Genomic DNA, 24,020 nt, shown 5'->3' with positions numbered 1-24,020 from the left:
ACTCATTTCGCTATTGATTTAGCCTTATTCTGAACAATTTTTGAATACTAGATTTTCATACAAATTGGCTCTGCCCTATTATCATTCCTAAGTTTTTATTTGAACTTGAAAAACATTTCATTATGTTTAATTTAAGGAAATGAGATTTCTTTAATTACTGTCTGTAGAAGCTATTAGAAGCTCAATTACATTTTCAAATTCGTTTTTTGAAAAGCTTTATGGTTTTCAGATAAAAATCCCACGATCTGACTATATGGGACTTTCTTGTTCACTAAGAACTCCCCCCGCCCTCCACTAATGGTGTTCACACATCAAGGAAAGAATGTACTGCTCAGAATGCAAAATTAATTATGCTAGAAACTGAAGATCAATTCAAGACTTAAAACTTGGCTCTGAGCTACACTGAACAGTAAATATTTCCATAAAGAGAAAGGGCTGACAAATATATTTGTTTCTCTCCATTCAGTGTTGAAAATACAATATTTAGACAGATTTTGGAAAGTTCAGTAAGTGAAAATGAGAGGATGGCTACCCAGGGATTCAGATGTTTTGTTTTGTTTACATATTGCCTACCTGTAAATGGTTTATATTTCTGTAGTGGATTATATATTACCACTAGTATGTCTAGAGCAGTGTCTCTAACAAAGATTGTAAAAGAAGTCCACATAATAACTTCCAGTTTATTAGTCTTTGGAAGACCGAGTGGTTTCAGTGGTGACTCCAATTTTATGTGACCTGCGTTGCCTGTTTCACATAATTAAATGGCTATTTGGCAGTAAGAGCTATCCTCTTATTCTCCCCCCCCACCCCCCCGCCACTGACCTGAGTGTTGGCTGTATACCACAGTTGCAGAGAGAGACAGGAAGACAACAGTGTTAACTGCCTAGCTCTTCCCTGAAAGATTATTTTTAATTATTTAAAATAATTTTCACTTTTAAAACAAATGCCACCACAAGCCCAACTGTATATACAGTACTGCATATGTAACAGCCTTCTAAATTTCTAAATACAGATTAATTGTACAATTATAATGAAAAAGGAGCTTCAGAACAGCAGTTATTTTGTTGCAGAGATACAATTAAAATCATACCAGTGCTGTATAAATACAGCTAAATTAAGTCGCTGTCCTGCCACTTGGTGGCAATTTTGAGCTACTGCCTAGTGAGAGCTAGTATGCTATTTTATACAGAAATAGTAACTGTATCAAGAAAACCCTTTAAATTTACTTGAATTGGTTTGAAATAATGCCATCTTGTAAGAATATAAACCATGCAATGTACGGTCTAATGTCACTAAAATATCAACCAGTAATAATAAAAGTTCTACACTCCTCCCTTACTATTCATCGTAGAAGCAAGCAAAACTTAGAGTTTGTAACGACTAGTCACTGAAGAAATGTATTCGGTGTTTGCTAATAAGCAGAAGATGGGGATATGTTTTAGCTTATCCAAATGTAAATCAAAAAATTGAAACCATTTGTTCTGATTTATTAATCATTTGTAAGTGTGACACTCCTGGGGATACCCAATGTTGTAAAGCTACCATCTGCTCTTAGCATGAGGGAGCCTTATCTGTGCCTGCCAGGGATCAGCTCCCTGATTCTCCCAGCCAAAGGCAATGCAAGCCCTCCCCCCTCAGTCTGTGCAGGGTTCGCTGGCCCTCATGCAGGCTAGCAATAGGCACAATCTAACTCCTGAGTGCTCTGATCACCCACCGCTCTGTGGGGTCCAGCCCCTATCTACGGGACACTCACAGAATTGCCAGATCCTCTGTTCCCAAAGGAACAGGTACACCTCAGAACACAGCTCTGCTTAACACCCAGCTCTTACACTTGCTTTCTCTATAAATAAATCTATGTTTAGTTAACAAAGAGCAGAAATTCAAATGATAGCAAACAGAACTATTGGAAATAAAGGCTTACATATACAATAAAATCATAACACATTCTAGAGCCTAAACTTAAATCACAATATGCCCTCTTGTCTAATAAGGTACTGAGTACCCCAAAGTTCTTCTCACAGTGTTGTTCAGCTAAGACTGTAGTGACCCTCCTTTCATGAGATCAAGACTGCTGGCAATTTGTCTCCCCAGTTGAAGAAAGGCATGGTGTCTTTCTTCACCCTTAGATACACTAAACCAGTCGTTTGTTTTTCATCTCTAAAAAAGGCTCTCCTCAACCCCCACTTTGTTTACTTCTTCCTGTTAATTTTCCTTCTGAAGGTCCCGCAATCCCTTCATTAGTATTTAACTCAGTGTGCAAATAGATTTCCATTGTAAGACACACAATAGGCAGCCAGGGAGATAAATGTCTCCCATATCCTGTCTGGTGGAACCTAACTTAAGGCATGTCTGGGTGACCTGCCTTTAGTGTAAGCAGGGGAATGGTTCCACTTGTGACGGGTTGGATCACAGAAACCCCCTTGGGAGCTGCCACCTAATGTACCAAGACTACTTCTATTCCTGTTTTCCCTGCCAGCTCAGGACTTCAGCACCCTGTCTTGCTGAGCCAGACACTTCTGTCTGCTCCAACACAGACCCAAGGTCTGAATAACTTGCCCCAAAGCTGCAAGTTTACCTGAAAACAGCTTACAGAAGTGTGCTTGTCTTTAGTACTCAGATGCCCAACTCCCAATGGGGTCTAAACCCAAATAAATCCATTTTACCCTGTATAAAGCTTATGCAGAGTAAACTCATAAATTGTTTGCCCTCTATAACACTGATAGAGAGATATGCACAGCTGTTTGCTCCCCCAGGTATTAATACATACTCTGAGTTAATTACTAAGTAGAAAGTGATTTTGTTAAATACAGAAAGTAGGATTTAAGTGGTTCCAAGTAGTAACAGACAGAACAAAGTAAGTCACCAAGCAAAATAAAATAAAATGTGCAAATCTATGTCTAATCAAACTAAATACAGATAAGTTCCTCACCAGTTCCAGAATTCTCCCTTTTACAGGCTAATCTCCTTTTAGCCTGGGTCCAGCAATCACTAACACCCCCTGTAGTTACTGTCCTTTATTCCAGTTTCCTTCAAGTATCCTGGGGGGGTGGAGAGGCTCCTTCTTTAGCCAGCTGAAGACCCAATGGAGGGGTCTCCCACAAGTTTAAATAAACTCTCTCTTGTGGGTGGAGACCCCCCTCCTAAGCAAAATCCAGCTCCAAGATGGAGTTCTGGAGTCACCTGGGCAAGTCACATGTCCCTGCATGACTTAGTCTTTACCGGCTGAAGCCATTGTCCACATGGTATCTTGTATGTCTCCAGGAAGACTTCTTATGTGGATTGGAGCATTCCAAGATGCATTGTTCCCCAAATGCTTCCTGATCAGGTACTTGCAAATTCCTTCCTAAAGAAACTGATCAAATGCCTCACAAAGCTTACTTAGAAACCAAGCAAGTATACAGCCCATATTCTTAACCTAATGTAGAAAATGATATATATGTACAAATAGGATGAATAGATAACTTTTATGGAGATTTGTTACATGGCACAGGCAGCACAAAACATATTCCAGTTATGTCATACATACATTTATAAGCACCCCTCCCCCATAAAGCCTTATGGGGTACACTGTCATACCACTATTGTGGAGAATTTTCCTGGCTTCTATACTACCCTGCTGGAATGGGATTGTGAAAGGATCCGAGTCCCTGCCCAAGCTCTCTTTACCTGGATGCCTTCCTGACCTCAAGGACTCCTTTTTCTCTCTTCCATGCAGCAGCGTCCTCATAACCCTGATCAGGCTGGGTGCAGGATCTCTGGGGAGATCAGCCCCAACTCTCATTATGAGCCACTCAGGATGGGGGCTAGGGTGTCCCCATTCCATGGTACTCTCTCTCATCACTGGCCACTTCCCTGACCCAGTGATCACTACATTGATTTTAAACTGCATACTATTTATTAAACAGTAACTGTAAACAAATAAGGGAAAAACTGAAAAGATTTAAAGATCATGGAACCCGGCACTGTGGGCACAGGGAACACCATAAACAGTGGTCTCTGGAACTCAGACTATTCCTCTCACGTCCCAGGCCTCCTTCCCAGGAGCTGTATGTGCAGTGGTGATGCCATGGGTAAGATACCTATTCTGGTGGTGGCTACACACCCTCAGACTCAACACGGAGGGTCCCTTCTCGCCAGTATTGGCCCTCTCGTTGGGTTTGCATGTCTCCCTCCGAGTCTAGCCTTGTCTGGTGATGTCTCCCTCTGTTGGGCCCCCTTTGCCCAGGATCCCCACCTTGTTCTCTCTAGCTGCTTACAGCTCTCAGCACCAGTTTACTTGAGGCCTGGTAGACCTTCCACTATCCCGGTTCTGGTTCTGCAGCTCCCCACTGAAGCTCAGTCCTGGCTCACCGTCAGCATGGCTGCTCTCCACTGCTCAGCTCCCTGGCTCTGGACTGCTGCTCCGGCTTCGCTGCCTCTGGGCTGCTGCACTCTTCCTGGCTCAGCTCTGTTGTCCCAGGATCCTCTTAAACGCCTCCTCTTTCTCCTGGAATTGGGAGAGGGCCAACCATAAAAACCACTGTTTCAGTAAGGGGCCAAGAGCCGCCTTACATTATGAACACAATGTCCAATATATATATGTATACATATCTCCTTACATATTATCCACACATACATTTTGCAAAGATTATGATGATCAGTGTGAAACAGGCTTTCAGCAGAAACTTTACAGGACACTTTTTGTTGAGCTAGAATGTAAATACCAAATCCAGGGGATCCCTGTGACAATTATGCACTCTATGTACTCTGTCAGTTAGCATCAAGAAGTCCTCAGGTCATAATAAGGCAATACTGGAAAATACTTTTTGACCATTAAAATGGTTTAGGACGTTCTAGATTTTCCCGGTGTATATTGAGGAGACAGAAGATTGTTCTTTAGAACTTTTTCCTTTTGGAATAAAGGGATTAGGGTGAGATAGAAGGCATCAGCCACTGGTAATTTTGTTTATATTCTCACATTCTGCTGTCTATGCTGTAGTTATAGATCCTGCTGTTCTGGAGTTCTAAAGGGAATAGATTTTGGGAGAGATGATCACATTAAGAAATAATGTTAAAAGTTAAGAAAAAAGCTAGAATGAAGGAGGGAACTCTCTCCTTGAGCCTCAGTAGCATACATCTGTATCCGATAAAGGCCTACTTCACTTTGATTTTGTAAAGCAACCACACAAAATTAAAAAGTCTAATTTTTAAAGATATATAGCACTATATAACATGTTACTCCCCCGATTTCCAAGATTCAATTCCTGAATAACTTGGTTGTTACTGTCTCTATCCTACAGCTTCACACTGATATAAATATATCGATAACTTCCAGAGTAACAGCCGTGTTAGTCTGTATCCGCAAAAAGAAGAACAGGAGTACTTGTGGCACCTTAGAGACTAACAAATTTATTAGAGCATAAGCTTTCGTGGACTACAGCCCACTTCTTCGGATGCATCCGAAGAAGTGGGCTGTAGTNTCATTCTGTAATCAATACTTCTTTACAAAAATAAACCCAGGCACTGACAAACAGCTATGCAGCATATTGCAGCTTTCCTGGTAGTGGATTTTGACAGTATAAAAAACTACTACCCCCAATGAATTAAAAAAAGATATGCATTGGGTTTTGTGTTTATTGCAATTTTCACAAGTTGCTTACATCTGAGTAATTTTCCTGTAACAAGACTATTAAATTAGGCAACTGTTGAATCTTGAACTTACCGACAATAGTGATTAATATGCCTTTGTTCTTTATTACTGTTTTAAACTGTACTACTAATGTTGGTAGTATTTTTGAAGCTTTTCCAGTGACGAAGTTATCGATAAAAGAAGAACAGGAGTACTTGTGGCACCTTAGAGACTAACAAATTTATTAGAGCATAAGCTTTCGTGGACTACAGCCCACTTCTTCGGATGCATCCGAAGAAGTGGGCTGTAGTCCACGAAAGCTTATGCTCTAATAAATTTGTTAGTCTCTAAGGTGCCACAAGTACTCCTGTTCTTCTTTTATCGATAACTTCGTCACTGGAAAAGCTTCAAAAATACTACCAACATTAGTAGTACAGTTTAAAACAGTAATAAAGAACAAAGGCATATTAATCACTATTGTCGGTAAGTTCAAGATTCAACAGTTGCCTAATTTAATAGTCTTGTTACAGGAAAATTACTCAGATGTAAGCAACTTGTGAAAATTGCAATAAACACAAAACCCAATGCATATCTTTTTTTAATTCATTGGGGGTAGTAGTTTTTTATACTGTCAAAATCCACTACCAGGAAAGCTGCAATATGCTGCATAGCTGTTTGTCAGTGCCTGGGTTTATTTTTGTAAAGAAGTATTGATTACAGAATGAGAAACATTTAGTTTAACAGCAATCGATGAGGAACAGACAAAGGACATTCTGAAGTCTGAATCATTTTAAATTTAAACTAAAACACACAACCCAGAGTAATTATGATTAAATAATAAAATGATATATATTTTTGTAAGGTCACAATGTTTTCCCCCCATTATTTATGGGAATATACACATAACAGTATGCTTAATACAGACACAATATATACAATTACTATTATTATTCAAGCTGTGTAAATAATTGATTTTTTTTTTTTTGGTTCATTGGGCTGAAACTAATGAACCCAAAATAAATGTGTTGTTGTCTGGGCAGAAATACAAAACAAAACACTCCTCCCATCCACAAAAAAAAAAAAAAAAAAAAAAAATTAAGGTCAAACATAATATTTCATTCAACCTGAAAATAAACATTTCATTTAGTTTTCGAGCATGTTTAACTGATTTTTTTTTTATTACAAGCCAAGGACATTTGGAAACACCATTGCCAAACTAGTGTAGTGGTGGCAGCAGTGGCTGTTGCCTCTTTATTAGCTATTGCTCTTTCGTTGAAGCACTCAACTGGGATATGGGAAACTCATCTTCAAGTTCTCACTCTGCCTGATTTGGGTCTATCACATTGTGGGTGATTGCCCTAGCCACTATTCTGGGGTAAAACTCTCAATCTCTCCTGTGGAAGCTGTTCCACTTTGTGTAAAATACTTGAATAGTCATTGGAGCAGGGACTGAAACCACGGGTGGGGAGGGCTCTCCTTCCAGGTGAATCCCATAACTATTATGCTCTATAGAATGTGTAGGACAGGTGTAGATAAAGATCTCCTGTTCAATCATTCCTGGCTGCCTTCATAACTAATAAATATCGAATCTAATTTTTAATGTACCTCTTGCATTTTCTCTAGTATAAACAAACCTCCTTACAACCCCCTTCCCATACATTCTATGGTCTAAATGGTCTAAACAAAATCAACATTTGTACATACACAAATTTATTTGCAAATTCCTTGCTATGTATTTGTGTAACTCTACCACTTTTGCATATAAATCATTGAATTTACACATGCAAACGTTCCCCATGCAAATCTAGCACAGTTGACTGCAAGCTGTTTTTGTGCATGTGCATTTTATCATTTGGGTGCACAAGTGATTTCTAATATTCACTCTTCAGTGTGAATCTTCTGGTTGGTAGGCTCTTATGCTCCTAATCACTACATCAGGCAATATTTTTATGATGGCATGGTTATTATGGAGAATTGTTAAATGCATAACTTCAGAAGTTCTTTAACATATGTATACACTGAATATACACTACTAGAAACAACTCTTCATTTAGAATAGCAATGACTTAAAAAAATGTTTTTATATATAGACAAATAGTTTTGAGAGAGAATTATCTTCTTGTCTTAGTTTAAAACCTCTAGAAAACCATTTGCTAGCAATCAGTATTAATTGCAAAGAAATTGTGTCCTTGTTTTCAAAATGCTTAAAAATATGTCTACAATTAATATTAATTTCTTAGCGTTAGTAGCCTTATCAAACAACCTTAACTTGTGTTTTAATACTTTGCAGGCTATTGCTGACATAATTATTCTTGTATTTTAGGAGAATTAATAGTTACCATAGCAAATCCGTTGTCTAATTCAGGGGTCGGCAACGTTCGGCACGCGGCTCGCCAGGGTAAGCACCCTAGCGGGCCGGGCCAGTTTATTTACCTGCTGACGCGGCAGGTTTGGCCGATCGCGGCCCCCACTCACCATGGTTCGCCATCCCGGTCTAATGGGGGCGGCGGGAAGTGGCGCGGGCCAAGGGATGTGCTGGCCGCGGCTTCCTGCTGCCCCCATTGGCCTGGGACGGCGAACCGCGGCAAGTGGGGGCCGACCCCTGGTCTAATTTCTCCTTCAGGTTACACATATTTAGAAAAGAAATAAACACAGGAACACAAAGGACTGAGTTCCCATATATACCGAGGCCCTTTTTCCCTACTCTAGCAGTGTAAATTACATTTATGCCCACTTTAAAGCCACTTTGTATTTAAATAGAGATGTCCAACAGAGCCTTAGTGTACATGGGCCAAAAGATTAAGATAATAGATTTAGACAAGTTGTGGTAGTGGTCGAAGCTATGTGATAGGTAAGGAAACCATAGAGAACAATTTATTGTCTTAACTCCCATTGAGCTCAGTGGGATTTGAGAAGTTGAGCACTTTTGGGGGGAGACACCATCACCTCACTGGATTGGTCTTCGGTCATTAATAAAGCTGAGAATGTAATAATCAGCCAATAATTTACAGAACAAATTTAGCCTGTTTTGCTCTTTGTGGGATATCAAAGAGGAGGTCAGAATTTCTGCAAATGTATTCACCATTTGAATGTAGTCAATAAACATTTTTCTCAAATTTTGTATTGATCGTAAATATTCCAGATTGGAATTGTGTTGCTTATATAATTGTGTCGCTTAAGATGTGATTGGTCACATAGGATTGTTTCTGTTCCTGGACTGGAAGAGAACAGAAGCACTTTTGGCAAGAATGTTTACACATGCAAATTTAAAAAAGGATTTTTTGCAAATATTCATGCATGTAACTCTTCAGTTTTGTTCACAACATCTAACCTGTAAAACTGGATCACTCAAACAGTCACAGAGAGCGAATACAAACAGTGCCGAGATCATGTGCAAAATAAATTCACTTTAAAATTCTAACTAATGGTTGTTGGGAAATAGTTGTGGTATTTGAGTAACCCGTCTCTAAACACATGAAAAAGAGCAAATTCTTTCTGGGTCAAAAACCAGACTGAAAACCATGGCGGAGATTTTGCAAGAAGAAGTGATCAAAGATGAGTCAGAACACTTTCTTCAGAAGCTTGCTGACGACAGGTTTCAGAGGGGTAGCCGTGTTAGTCTGTATCAGCAAAAACAACGAGGAGTCCTTGCGGCACCTTAGTAAATTTGTTAGTCTCTAAGGTGCCACAAGGACTCCTAGTTGTTTTTGCTGATGACAAGGAAGCTGGAGATGGAGTAGCAATTAGCAAGCAAGTAGGTGAAGTGAGAGTTATTTTTAAAAGGGGCGTGATAGCAGCATTCCTGAGTGCAGGGAAGAGGAACCCCTGATGATGGGGAAAATAGTAAGAAGAGAAAGAAAGAAAGCTACAACTAGAGAAAATTGTGGCAAGAGTTTTTGCAGATAACTCCATTGACAAGATAACCATGGTTTCCTGGTGTTTTTTTTAAAAAAATACGACTTTTGTTTCTATTTTCATTTTTCTTAACTTCCCATCAAACCTGTTGCACTCATGTATCCCCCTTCATTACGTTTATACTCACTATGGAACCTTAAACATGGAACTGGCTAATGCTTTTCTGTTCACACCCAATCAATCACTTTGCTCAGTAGTAAACTTTAACAAGAGAGCTACAAACACACAGAATTTAGTAAGTGATTCAGGAATGCTGAATCTATTTCCATCACAAACAAACCTCTTTATCTTGTCCTAGCCTTTCTGTGGGCTGGGTTTGCTTCTTCTGTCTCACCATTTTGTTGTCTTTTTAGTTAGAATGAAAATATCCTTATTTTTGTAGGTGAGATTAGAATTGCTGAGGGACACTTTCAGTGTATAGTGCACATAAGTAATTTATATCCTGAATTCTGCTGACTCCTTAGCTGTGGGAGTTTCACATTCGTACTTTTATTTTTATCTCCAGAGTCCTTTGCGTCTCTAATTTTGGATAAACTAGACACGCGCGTGCACACACACACACGCGCAAAACACCAATAAAATAACACTAAGATTGCAAAATCAAGCACTCATAATTTAGTAAATGCAGGAATTAAGGTTGGTAGTGCAACCTTAGTTCAGCCCACTTGCATATATGCATTTATAAAGTCTTGTCCAACATCCCATAGGATCTGTGGTAAAGTCAGGAAAAGAACTCAGCTGTTTTGGATCCCAGTCCAGTGCTTTGCACACAAAAGAACATCCTTTCTGTCCTTGTATCCCTCTGCCTCATTCGCTGTCCATCTTGTGCACTGAAGGAAGTATATGAGAGTCCTGTGGCACCTTTAAGACTAACATGTATTGCAGCATAAGCTTTCGTGGGTGAATGCCCACTTCATCAGTTGTATGTCAATACATCTGTTAGTCTTAAAGGTGCCACAGGAGACTCTGTTGCTTTTTACAGATCCAGACTAACACGGCTACCCCTCTGATACTTGAAGGAAGTATGTGTCCTGCACAACTAATAGTATGTAATCATGTAATTAAAAACTATATCATAATGCATACTCACAATGGAGCTGAATTAAGTTTGCTCTAGAAATCTTCAGTATAATAGTTCCTAACTTTGCGCATTTGCATTGCAACCTTATTGTTCTTTTAATGTAATTTTAAAGGTACTTTTATAGTTTTTTTTTTTTTTTTTTTTTTTTTTTAAAGCAAGCTGACAAAACAGAAATTCTATCATGCCAACCCATACTGATCCTCCTGTATTGGTCATCAGCAGGATATGAACCTTTAGTTCCATAATACATACTTCTACTACATGAGTTAAGAGAGTAACCAGTAGCAGTAATAGGCTGTTATCCTGTATGAATCCCAGGCATTTGTGACATACATGTTGCCAGTGGCTTACAGAACTCTTCGTTGGATAGTAGAGGAATACTTGCAATCAGGAATCTTGGACACTATTCTTTGCTGTGGAAGGGGGAGTGTGGTTTGGTGATTACTGGAAGTATGGCCACATATATGGATCTGACACAATCATTCTGTAAGGCAGAGTGGCTGAGTAGCTGAAATCTGGGTTATATTCGTTGCTTTGCCTGAAGTGACCTTGTAGAACCTATCAATTATCAGATCTGTAAAATGGAGGGAATGATACTTACTCGTCTACTACCTAATTAAGGGGTATGAGGCTTTTCTCAATAATAAGAGCTTTAAAGTACACAGAATTATTGATATTGATCAGGAGGGAGTGGCTCAGACCACCAGGAAAGCTGGATTTCCAGACAGAAAACCTTGCACAAACATGGAAGCCAGAATTGAGTCTATATACAGAGCTTAATATGGGGAATAAAGATGAGAAGATGAAGGTAAAGCTTTTTTACTGTCTCATTGGGGAGGGGGGAGTTGGGAAAAGGATGAGACTTAGCCAACAAAACACTGGAACAGCTGTTGAGTGTTTTGATGAGTACTGTGACCCCAGATGGAATGAGACAGTAGAGAGATACTGGATTTTTTTTAACCCACTGCCAAGAAGTAGAAGTAAAACTATACTAACTTTACAGACCTGGGAATTCTGCCATCCACATGCAACTTTGGAGACATTAAAGATTCCTTAATTAAAGACAGGAGCCTTTGTGGGAAATGTGATTTCAGCTTACAAGAGAGATTGTTGAGAGTAACAGATCTGACTGCAGAGAAAGGACTCCAAATAGCGAAGGCAGCTAAACCATCCAAGCAAAGGATCGAAACAATAACAGCCACTGGTGGAGAACAAGTTTAGAGGCTCAAGCTAAATGAACCCAGGAATCAGGAGAGAGACTGACCGATCATGAATGCAGATGACATGTATATACTGTGGAAAGCAACACTGATGCAAAGCCAGCAGCCCATACATGTGCTCAGATAGAAAAGGAGCTGCTGGCTGTTGTCTTTGGAATGGAACAATTATATCAGTTCACCCTTAGGCACAAGATAGATGTGCTAGAAAGCAGCATGAACCACTCCTGAGTGCACCGAAGTGACACCAATGCATATTACTTGGTCAGTGCTATGAAGTGAGGATAAGGTACTGCCCAGGAAAGTCATGACTGGTGGCAGATACAGTGATCAGGGCATACCTTCCAAAGTACAACAGAGATGGATCTGTGGAGCAGGAGATATTGTAGCATGTTCATAGATTACTGTCATATCTCTGAGGGGAGGGTCCAGGCAATCCAAAAACAGCACCAACCAGGCTGGGATGCTACAGGCAGCAAAACTTTCATACTCAAGAGCTGGGCAGATCTCAAGGAGAAAGTCCCACAGGAGGTTGTCCTATGCTACCAATCAGAGATGAGCTGTGTGTGCAAGATGGGGATTTTGTTTAAAAGGAACTGAGCAGTACTCCGACCAGATTTAAGAATTGATATCATTAGATGGGTACACACCTCACACCTACGGATAGAGGTATGCATGATCTGAACCAGGGAGTGTACCTGTATATAGCCCCCCTTTCCTCCCTGGGTTACTCAGGAGCAGATAAAACTCATCTGTGGGCCTGGGTGCCTGATGTTGTTCAGAGGCCCCTCTAGTAAAGGGTGCCTACATGTAGGACAGGCATAAATGCCCAATTGAGAGCGACATGGAACAGTGCAAGGGGAGAAACGAGTATAGGGACCAGCCACAGAAGGACACTCTACAGCCTCAGGAAATCTGAATCTGACCCTGGGAAAAGGCTGGATTACAGATCTATTCACTCTCATTAGCAGGAAGTACATGGTTACAGTAAGTTACTACTCCATTTTCTGGGAGAAGGACTGTATGGAGGACACTCAGGCAAGACCTGTGATCTGGAAACTGATGGTAATTTTGTAAGGTACAACATGCCCAACATGTTATACTCAAACAATGGGCCACAGTACTCTGCATCTGAATTTGAACGATTCAGCATCAAATTGGAATTTTAACACAAGATATCTTCCCCTGGGTAACCAAAAAGCAATGGGAAGGCACAGCCAGTAGTAAAGTTGGCCAAGAGACTGAACAGACTGACTTAACAGACAGAAAGGGGTCCATTGCTGACAACGTTGGACCATCGCAATACACCCTACAATACCTAGGAGCTAGGTATTAGCCTAGCACAGGGACTGATGCGTATGGGGCCAGAGAACCAAGACTCTGCTTCCCACGAGGGGTAGTCTGTTGCAGCAGACTGTGGACACATACAAAGAAATAATGAACAAGACACAGAAGCAGTTAAGAGAATGCCAAACTAAGCTTATAACTTGCACCTACAGTGTAGCCAAGACTCGAGTCCACTGTATAGAGGTGATCAGGTCTGGCTCCAACCTTGAAATAGCCACACAAAGCAACTGCAAAATCACCTCTGGCCCCACCAAGTCAGCAAATGCTTGCACATGATGCACAATAAAATTGTTACAAGATGAGGCATGCTGCATGGAACTTGGAGGGAGGAGCACAGATTTCAGGAAGGAAGAGTTTGGAGGAGGGACCAGATAGTCAGGAGGTGTGCACATGGCTAGAATTCTAGCTGCACCATTTCTGTAAATAATTTTCCTAATAAAGAACCAGTTTAGTTTTAGAAACATGGAATCCTTTTATGTTACAGTATTACCCTGCATGCAATACATGAAAGGCACATCAACCTGCTGGAGTCAAGTCCCTTAACTTTTCCTGAACCATGTGCTTGCTTCGGTTGAATGTGCTTGTGGGCAGTCCCTGGCTTATTGCAGGCAATTCTTGTTTGGTACAGGCATGACAGTTTAGCTCTTCACCCAGTAATTTCTCCTTTTCTCTGGATCATCCCCCACTGGGTCTTAAGCGTACAGATTAAGCAGCCAGACATTTCTTTTTCATTTCATTTTCATTTTCACAGCTGCCTTTTGGCTCCAGGAGTTCCTTTCTTAAGCCCCCCATATGGCAAGGAAGATGCATCTATAATTCAGGCTATCCTCAAAAGCATTCAGCATTGGCCAAGCGCTGCTCCTATTGGAATCATTGGGCATTTCCCCATTGACTTCAACAAGAACACTTAGGCAAATACTGAGCACTTTTGAAAATCCCACTCAGTATTTTTAAGCATGAATTACTCCTCCATGCTCTCATATATTCAGGATTCTTGTAGTGTGAGGTGCTGAGCACCTTCTGCCAGATGTTGAGCACTCTCAACTCCCAATGAAGTCAGATGAGTCTCATACTATTGAGCATCTTGGAGAATCGGGGTCTGTGGCAGAACATTAATTGGATAATTTAATTAGAACAATCATTTATTTTCCAATAATTTATTTCCTATTTTGAAAATTTCCATTTTTGAGATACTAGGTATGGCTAACTAGACAGAAGCTCTGTATTCTCTTCACAATTCCCCATATTTTTCCACAAGTATATAGATATTTCATTTAATTCCTTGCCAGCCTTCCTTTGTGGCATCTGCTTATTTATCACTGTCTTTAAGATCCCTTATCCACTTGGTAATGCTCATATTTTTGGTCCCTTGGTTACTGCTATTATAAATTATTATCCAGCAAGATTTATAGCTGTGAGACTTGTATAAATAATCTCCTCTGTTTAATGGCTTAACAGTAAGAACCCTTTGTTATTTTGTAATGAAACCATATGTATAATTTCTTGATACATTTTTTGTGGGTATGTCACAAAAATTTAGGTCAGTAACAGACCTACATCAAAATCTTTTGACAGGCCACAAATTGTACCACATCATGTTTACAGTGATTCTCAAAGTATATAAATGGTGTACGTAATGTAATTTTATGATGCTTTAGCCTTTTCTTAGTCAACTGATGCCTGAGCTCTTTCTCTAGTAGAACATTGATCAATTGATCAGTTTCTTATTGACCTATTTGATGCTGTCTCATTTAGATGCTTTTGGAATAATCAAATACAATTAGAATTTAATTTCTGTGTTGTAGGATCTCATGGATAGTGTATGTATTTTTTTATGGTTCCAACAGTGGGTTTTGAAGCTGCTGCTGCTTTTTTTTTTTTTTTTTTTTTTTTTGGCAAGTCATGTGTAACCTTTTGTTCAAAATAGGCTTTTGAATTCACTAGTTTTTGGAGCTGAGGTTAAGAGGCTAATAAGAATTAGCAGATCATAAAAAGAACAGGAGTACTTGTGGCACCTTAGAGACTAACAAATTTATTAGAGCATAAGCTTTCGTGGGCTACAGCCCACTTCTTCGGATGCATATAGAGTGGAACATATATTGAGGAGATATATATACACATACAGAGAGCATGAACAGGTGGGAGTTGTCTTACCAACTCTGAGAGGCCAATTAAGTAAGAGAAAAAAACTTTTGAAGTGATAATCAAGATAGCCCAGTACAGACAGTTTGATAAGAAGTGTGAGAATACTTACAAGGGGAGATAGATTCAGTGTTTGTAATAGCTCAGCCATTCCCAGTCCTTATTCAATCCTGAGTTGATTGTGTCTAGTTTGCATATCAATTCCAGCTCAGCAATCTCTCGTTGGAGTCTGTTTTTGAAGTTTTTCTGTTGTAAGATAGCCACCCACAGATCTGTCATTGAATGGCCAGACAGGTTAAAGTGTTCTCCCACTGGTTTTTGAGTATTATGATTCCTGATGTCAGATTTGTGTCCATTAATTCTTTTGCGTAGAGACTGTCCGGTTTGGCCAATGTACATGGCAGAGGGGCATATATCACATTGGTAGATGTGCAGGTGAACATCTACCAATGTGATATATGCCATCATGTGCCAGCACATCTACCTATGTGATATATGCCATTATGTGCCAGCACATCTACCAATGTGTGTGTATGTGCATTCAGTGTAGGATATTGGATGTGGAACAGTGGAAAAGTAAAAGTCCTTATTGCTTGAGAAGTTTAACACACAAGTAGAAACTTAGAAATCATATTGTAGAGAATATCCCTTTACTAGAAGGGGAATGGACTAGATAGCTTACTGTGTTAGGTCTTTTTTCCATCTCTAATTTATATTATTCTAATTGTAGCATTGATTTGATTAAATATCAGAATCAAACACACGTGACCTTTTTCTCATGACATTTCATAAGTTTTACTATCTTTATCTTCAAAAGAAAGCACCTTTATTTTTTAAACGTGGACACATACAACTAATATATAACGTCTGGTGATATATTTTTCAGCGCGAGAAGCTGATACATGAGTTGGAGGAAGAAAGACATTTGAGACTTGAGAGTGAAAAAAGATTACGGGAGGCGACATTGGAGTCGGAGCGTAGCAGAGCTCAAATGCGTGGATTGCAGGAGCAGTTTTCGAGGTACGTTGTGATGGTAAACATTATTCACAATATAGAAAGAACGTTTTGATACAAAAGTGCCTGAAACCCTCTGACAGTGTGCTCAGCATGAAAGGAGGCAAAACCTCTCATATAATTAATTGGGAAAATCCATTATGCTTCTGGGTAAATGATTTATACGGCCTATAGAATTTAAGAGGATTATACCTTGTTGTAGAATTCCATAGGATGGTATAAACAAAATCTGTGGAAATGCAATTACTATCTGTTATATTTCCCTGTCTGTGTGTGTGTGTGTGTGTGTGTGTGTGTGTGTGTATATATATATATATATGTACTCCCAGTATTTTTCTGGAAGATCACAGGGCTTCACATTTCTCAAGAAATGCATGCTGTGGCCAAATCAAAGTTACATTTTCTTTATTATTCGATATGATGAAAAAACACTGTGCCTTCATCACCAATTGAAAATAATGCTTTTTTAAATAATTTATTAAATTAAAGTGTGATAATTTCTTATGATCCATTGTCAAATATATAATATCCTAAAGGGTGCAGGCTATTTCCCTGTTTCACATACTTTAGGCCTTTTTCTGCATTGACTTTAATGGAATACTTTGCTTTGGTAGGAGTCCACCCATATGGATGTCATTACAGGATTGGGTCCTTAAGTTATTTCCATAGTCAAACACTTAATTGAAATGGCTGAGACATGGAATAGAGTGCTGTATGGTTTTTAGAATACACAATGAGGTCTTTTACTGCAATTCTGAGTGGCTTCTGTTCACATGGAGAAGAGAAAGCAGAATCAGAACTGAAAATGGAGTTTCACTTTGTATGGTGTCCAATGAGACAGTGTTTGAGTATCAACTATTTCTCTCACAATGTACATTGGTAAATTCTGGCTCCTTCTCAGGCTCAGTTTGGCCACCCCTGCACTGTCAGATTGCTACATAGTGTGATCCAATCTCTGCTGTCTTTCCTTTCTTCCAGGGTTAGATACAGTTTTTCGTTACTCCTTTCTGCTTAAATGATTTTTATGATTGCTTATCATTCGAGGAGATTTCTTTCATGTATTTCCTTGTATTTTGGACATTGGAGTAGAAAGTGCCTCTCAGTCTCTTCTTGGCTGCTCTGGGCTTGGATTGTGCTTTATGTCTGATAGTTTCATCAACTTCTTGTAGCAATATGTGCAGTGACTCCCAAGAAGAACCAAAACAGTAAGTGTGATTTATAGTATCATTCCAGAAGGTACATTAAGTAGTATACAGAATATAAATTGATCGCATTGTCTTCTATACATCATCATATTGTACCAAATGTTGCTTGAGTGCATGCAGTACATAGGAATCCATGCTGGGATTAAATGATAAAGCAGTAATAGAAGTAGATCTGTCTTAAATTATTTTGATTACTGTTTAAGTCTACAGAAAGCAAGTTTAATAAAATGCATAATTGTATAGTGAATCTGTTAAGAGTAACTGAAGCTGCAAAGGTGAGTTCTACTTTGTTTACATTGCACAAAATTTTTCACCTTAAGATGGCCTTTGTTATAGATGTCTACATCTGTTGCTGAAAAACTGCAGCTGACTTTTAAGAACACATGCTGCTGGAAAAGAAGGAAATTTATCCAGGTTTTGGCTGTAGGAATCTGACAAATTAGATGTCTTAGAATTCTCATTGCATTGTTTCAGTATTCCCCTCACACTAATATTGACCATAGGATTATATCTGTCACTTCTAACAGGTGGAACATGACCATTACAAATCCAATAACACTTTGCATAAGATGACAGTGTGTCTCTCTAGTGGGTGCAAACATGTATTCTTTAGCTTGCTCCTGGTGTTTTTGATTTCTCCTGCTGTATTCTATTTGGTGATGTTGGTGATGCCTTGTCAGAAGATCAGACCAGAATTGATAACTAATTCCCTACCACTGGGGATGAAGGGATATTTTGCACTTCTGTTAGAATTTAATCACATCAAACTGACCTAGAGATTGCAACCTGCTTACTCCCCAGAGAAGCTTTATTGCAGTGCACAACAATCCATCTATGGCACAGACTGAATGTTGGGTAGAATGGCTTGGAGATTTATAAGCCTTGGTACACCTGTATAGCCTAAAGTGGTAGTGTCATTTTGTCTAACGTCCATTTAACACCAGTCAGACTATTAATCTTATTTCAAAATCATCTTTGGATGTTAAAATGTAGATACATTCTCCTGCTCATGGAGAAGAGGTTGTAAATTTGCTTCCCCTTCTCCATTTATCATTAATCTGAGGTTAGAATCTCTTGATCAACAGATTACCAAATAGCTAAAAGTGTTTTAAATATACGTCTCTGATGGAGTCATATGAACATAATAACAATAAGGGGAAGGACTTTTCCTCTGAGTTTAAGCCATCAGATTTATGAGTTAGTGCAATCTCCTCTCCTTCTGTATGTTTGAACGGAATCTACATGGCTTCCTTGCATCTTTAGGAAGGAGCAGTACTATCTATAGTACTATTAGGAAGGAGTACTTGTAAAGGTCTTACCTTTTTAAAAACTAACATGATTAATCTGATCAAGTCAGACAGTCTTTGAACCTTTTCTAGGATCAGGCACTCTTTGGCCTGGTCTACACGGGGGGAAAAGGGTGGAATCGATCTAAGTTACGCAACTTCAGCTACGTGAATAACATAGCTGAAGTCGACATACTTAGACCTACTTACGTGGTGTCTTCAGTACGGTGAGTCAACTGCTGCTGCTCCCCTGTCGACTGTGCCTCTTGCGGTGGTGGAGTACAGGAGTTGACGGGAGAGCTCTCGGAGGTCGATTTAGATGCAATAAATCGACCTCCGCTGGATCGATTGCTGCCCGCCGATCCGGTGTGTAGTGTAGCTATACCCTTTGTGTCAGAACCACTTTTAGAGTTAAGTTGCAAGCCTGCTAAGATGTTTTCAGTGTACTCAGCAATTCCTTCTCTTGAATTACTTATGCAAAAATAAGATGTTTAGTACAGTTCAAACATGCATGAAGTAAAATGAGCATAATGAAAAATCAGTAGCTATTTCATTAGCAATGGTCAAAGCCTAAAAGGTGTTTTTCACACTGCTGTAAATATCTTTCTAGGATATATAAACAGTCCAGAGATTCTGTAGGACCCTGCATTATAGTTCCATTACCATTTTAGTTCTCTGGCATAACAATTCCAATAGATTTTTCTCTCTTCAACCACTGTGGAGACAAATGGCACTTCCCCTGTTTAGGGGACTAGCTAGATAATAAATATGACTCCTGCAAAGCTCAGACAATTTTTCCCCTTTGGAGAGGATGTGGAAGTTCTTGTTTTCAGCGGGTCCTAGCCTTTCTAGGCCTAATGGATCTGCAGGTTAATCCCATGGAACAGCAAGATACTTTGGCTTGGTACCTAGAGACAGTTTGATGAACATTCCTAAGCCTCCAAATCCACAAAAAAGAAACAGAGGAAGGGAGAGTCCACATTGACCAAACTGTCCTTTTGGGGCAGGATTATTCAGAAGGTGAGAGTTGGGGAAAATTGGCATAATTACTTACTTCATTCCTTTCACCTGGTCACTGGGTGACTGACTTAGTGGATGGGGGAAGCAGTAGATATGATACATCTTGATTTTACTAAGGCTTTTGACACAGTCTCACATGATATTCTCATAAGCAAACTAGGCAAATGTGGTCCAGATGAAATTACTATAAAGTGGCTGCACAACTGCTTGAAAGACCATATTCAAAGAGTAGTTATTAATGGTTCACTGTGCAAGTGTGAGGACATACCTGGTGGAGTTCTGAAAGGGTAAGTTCTGGGTCTGATATTAATCAATATTTTAATTTAATGACTTGGATAATGAAAAGGAGAGTATGCTTATAAAGTTTGCAGATGACACCAAGCTGGAAGGGGGAGAGGCTTAGAATTCAAAATGACCTTGACAAATTGGAGAATTGATCTGAATTCAACAAGATGAAATTCAGTAAAGACAAGTGCAAAGTACTTAGGAAGGTAAAATCAAATGCACAACTACCAAATGAGGAATAACTGGCTAGGTGACAGTACTGCTGAAAAGGATCTGGGGATTATTGTGGATCACAAATTGAATATGAATCAGCAATGTGATACAGCCGTGAAAAAGGCGAATATCATTCTGGGGAGTATTCACAGGAGTCCCATATTTAAGACATCAGCTGTAATTATCCCACTCTACTTGGCACTGGTGAGGCCTCAGCTACATTATTGTGTCCAAGGCTGGGTGCCACTCTTTAGGAAAGGTGTGGATAAAATGGAGACAGCTCAGAGATAAGCAACAATAATGATACAAGGTTAAAAAAACTGGGCATGTTTAGTATTGAAAAAAGAAGACTGAGGGGGAACCTAATAACAGTCTGCAAATATATTAAGGGCTGTTATAAAGAGGCTAATGATCCGTTGTTCTCCATATCCACTGAAGGTAGGAAAAGAACTAATGGACTTAATCTGCAGCAAGGGAGATTTAAGTTAGATATTAGGAAAAACTTTCTAACTGTAAGGGTAGTTAAACTCTGGATCGGGCTTCCAGTGGAGGTTGTGGAATCCCCATCACTGGAGGTTTTTAAAAACAGGTTGGACAAACACTTGTCAGGGATGGTCTAGGTTTACTTGGTGCTGCCGCAGTGCAAGGAGCTGGACTTGATGACTTTTCGAGGTCCCTTCCAGACCTACGTTTCTATGACTCTTATGATTTGGCTGGTTCAGGTATGGAGGCTTCACCAGACTCATTTTCAGATTATCTCTTCCTAGTGATAGAACAAAAAAATCAGCTTTGTCTGTCAGCAACCTCACATATAATTGACAATATAACTTTGTTGAATCTACTGCAGACCCTTATGGGGAGAGGGAGACAAAACTCTATGTATTAGAATCATAGAATATCAGGGTTGGAAGGGACCTCAGGAGGTCATCTAATCCAACTCCCTGCTCAAAGCAGGACCAATCCCCAACTAAATCACCAAATCCCTAAATGGCCCCCTTTCAGATTTCAGATGGTGTCTGTTTATGATTTCTCCATTCTCCCCAAGGGCTGTCTTTTGCACAGATCTTCAGGGACCCATCCTAACACCTTTTGTATTCAACCTGCATTTGAGCTCACTGTGGGAGGCAGCTTGTCATAAGGATGGAGAGAATTTATATCTGAAGCTGACCTTGCAACACTTACCTATGGTTGAGTTACCTCCAGATTTAATTACTTGGTGTAAGCCACAGATCTGGTACAGAATGCAACAGCCTGTTTATGGTACTTAGAAGTGCTGACTGAAGGGTGCACATGGTGCCTGCTAAAGACTGCAGTGGCTTCTTCTTTGCTTCCAGCTACAAAATGAATTGTGGATTTTGATCTTGAAAACCCTAAATGGTTTGGGTCCTTACTACCTGAGACACATTGGGGCCCAGCTGATGGGCAAAAGCTCATAGCGCCTAATTTGGCTATTTGGGTCGTGGGGTAGAGTGTTTTCAGTGAAAGGTTGCCGAACCCACTTTCCCCATTGGTCTGAGAGGACTCAAGTTTCTGAGCTTCAGGGCACAGTATGAAGCCCATCTGCTTATTGAGACTTTTGCCTGAATGGGGGTGGGTGTTTGTTTGCTTAGAGCTGACAGTGGAGAGATGAAGTTTCTTTTAATTTTAGTTTACAGTGGTCAGTTGAACATAGTATTGCTCTTATTTATTTACATACACGTGCACATGGACAATGTGATGGGCATATTTAAATAACAGAACATAAGAATGGCCATACTCGGTCAGACCAGTGGTCCATCTAGCCCAATATCCTGTCTTCCAACAGTGGCCAGTGTCAGATGCTTTAAAGAAAATGAACAGAATAGGACAATTATTGAGTGATCCATCCCCTGTCATCCAGTCCCAGCTTCTGGAAGGCAAAGGTTTAGGGGCACCCAGAGCATGGGGTTGTTACTCTGTCCATCTTGGCTAATAGCCATTAATGGATCTATCCTCCATGAACTTACATAATTCTTTGTTTGTTATACTTTTGATCTTCACAATATCCACTGGTGATGAGTTCCACAGGTTGGCTGTGCATTGTGTGAAGAAGTACTTCCTTATATTTGTTTAAATATTGTTGCTGCTTATTAAATAAATAGATAGATAGATAGATGAAAGTCAGGAGGAGATGGTGCAAAATGATTGGACACCACCACTAGTGTGACTTATCTAAATAAACAAAGGTGAAACTGAAATGGCAGATAGTATGTTAAGGAAGAAAAACAGGTTCTATTTTGAACAGCTCCATACTTTACCTCTTGGAGTCTTATCTGGCAGGACAGAAGAATTTTTTCTTAAGCAACTGTGGTCCAGATTCCTAGAGGGAAGTTCCACAAGGTGGAATTTTGATTTGACAGTATCATTTCTCTCAATTCATGTGCTAATCTGGACCAGCTTTCTAGGCTCTAAGCTATATTTTAATTAGGAAAAAATAGAGAAAGATGGTCTCTCTATATCCGGCTTAAATCTATCAGTTTTTCCATTCCAGATGTGAATGTGGTTATCATAAATTGTTTCTCTTTTGTAGTTTAGAAATAATTTCTTTGGATTAGAGAGTACTCATGCCTAATACCTTAAATGTGTTTTTTCTTAAAAAAACAACAAACAAACAAAACAAAACAAACAAAACAGGCTTTCTCACCATGGTCTTTTTTCTGTTACGGTGCAGGGGATTCATCTGCATTGGTGAAAAGAGAGATCAAATATTGTCATTATCAAAATATACCTCACTGTTGTCGCTGCTGAAAATGACTATAGAATCAGTGTACACTAAAACAGTGTCAGAAGTTATTCAGTGAAGAGAAGTTATAATTGGCTACATTCATATGACACCGGTAGGTTTATGTAACACTTGTAGAGAACACTGAATTGCCTAGCCCCAGGCATTATTAAGGATGCATATATTTCCTGAACACCTGTAGGCTGTTGAGGCACTAAAGCTGCAGTAATAGTCAAACCTGTCTCAATATCCTGACATACTCGTGAATAATGTGGATTGCTGTTCTCTTGAATCTCTTATTTGCTGTGAATACTTCTTTTAAGGGGTCCAGGAAATGAGTAATTTGTGCTGCCTTGGCAAAACCAGACTAATTTATTTATTCTGATGCCCACAGTTTTACTTTGTGTGTATGTATTGGCTATTTTGTAATTCTATATATGCCTCGACTACATATGTGCATTTCTGGCAGGCTCTATCTATAACATGTCCATCATCTTTGTATCAGAACACTAACCAGCACAGAGTTCTCTCAGGTCTCTTGGCTAACATTACAATTTGATGGTTCTTTTCCTTTGTATAATATCATTCAATAACCTTAGAGTTAGTCTATGCTCATTTTGGCTACCCTTTCTTTGAGCACATACAAAATGGTGCTTAAGTTACTTACAGGTTCTGACAGGTTTCAGAGTAGCAGCCGTGTTAGTCTGTATCCGCAAAAAGAAGAACAGGAGTACTTGTGGCACCTTAGAGACTAACAAATTTATTAGAGCATAAGCTTTCCTGGACTACAGCTCACTTCTTCGGATGCATATAGAATGGAACATATATATATCTCCTCAATATATGTTCCATTCTATATGCATCCGAAGAAGTGGGCTGTAGTCCACGAAAGCTTATGCTCTAATAAATTTGTTAGTCTCTAAGGTGCCACAAGTACTCCTGTTCTT

At 39.5% G+C, this 24,020-nt stretch overlaps 1 protein-coding gene across 3 annotated transcripts in view; it reads left to right on the top strand.

Annotated features, from left to right (window-relative positions):
* The window catches only part of NCKAP5 (NCK associated protein 5), a 310,769-nt gene that overhangs the window by 17,774 nt on the left and 268,975 nt on the right, over window positions 1-24,020 (top strand). For all 3 annotated transcript variants that reach the window (XR_004647669.1, XR_004647668.1, XM_034785642.1), the window contains exon 2: window positions 16,197-16,330. Coding sequence is in view for 1 of the 3 variants with exons in the window: in XM_034785642.1 (XP_034641533.1) it covers window positions 16,197-16,330 (134 nt within the window). In the remaining 2 variants the exon portion in view is untranslated. The remainder of the gene's footprint in view (window positions 1-16,196; window positions 16,331-24,020) is intronic.

The sequence above is a fragment of the Trachemys scripta genome, chromosome 11, assembly GCF_013100865.1.
Source record: "Trachemys scripta elegans isolate TJP31775 chromosome 11, CAS_Tse_1.0, whole genome shotgun sequence".
In the NCBI taxonomy this organism is placed as follows: Eukaryota; Metazoa; Chordata; order Testudines; family Emydidae; genus Trachemys; species Trachemys scripta.
The sequence above is the reverse complement of the archived record's forward strand: the minus strand, read 5'-3'. Positions and strand labels throughout refer to the sequence as shown.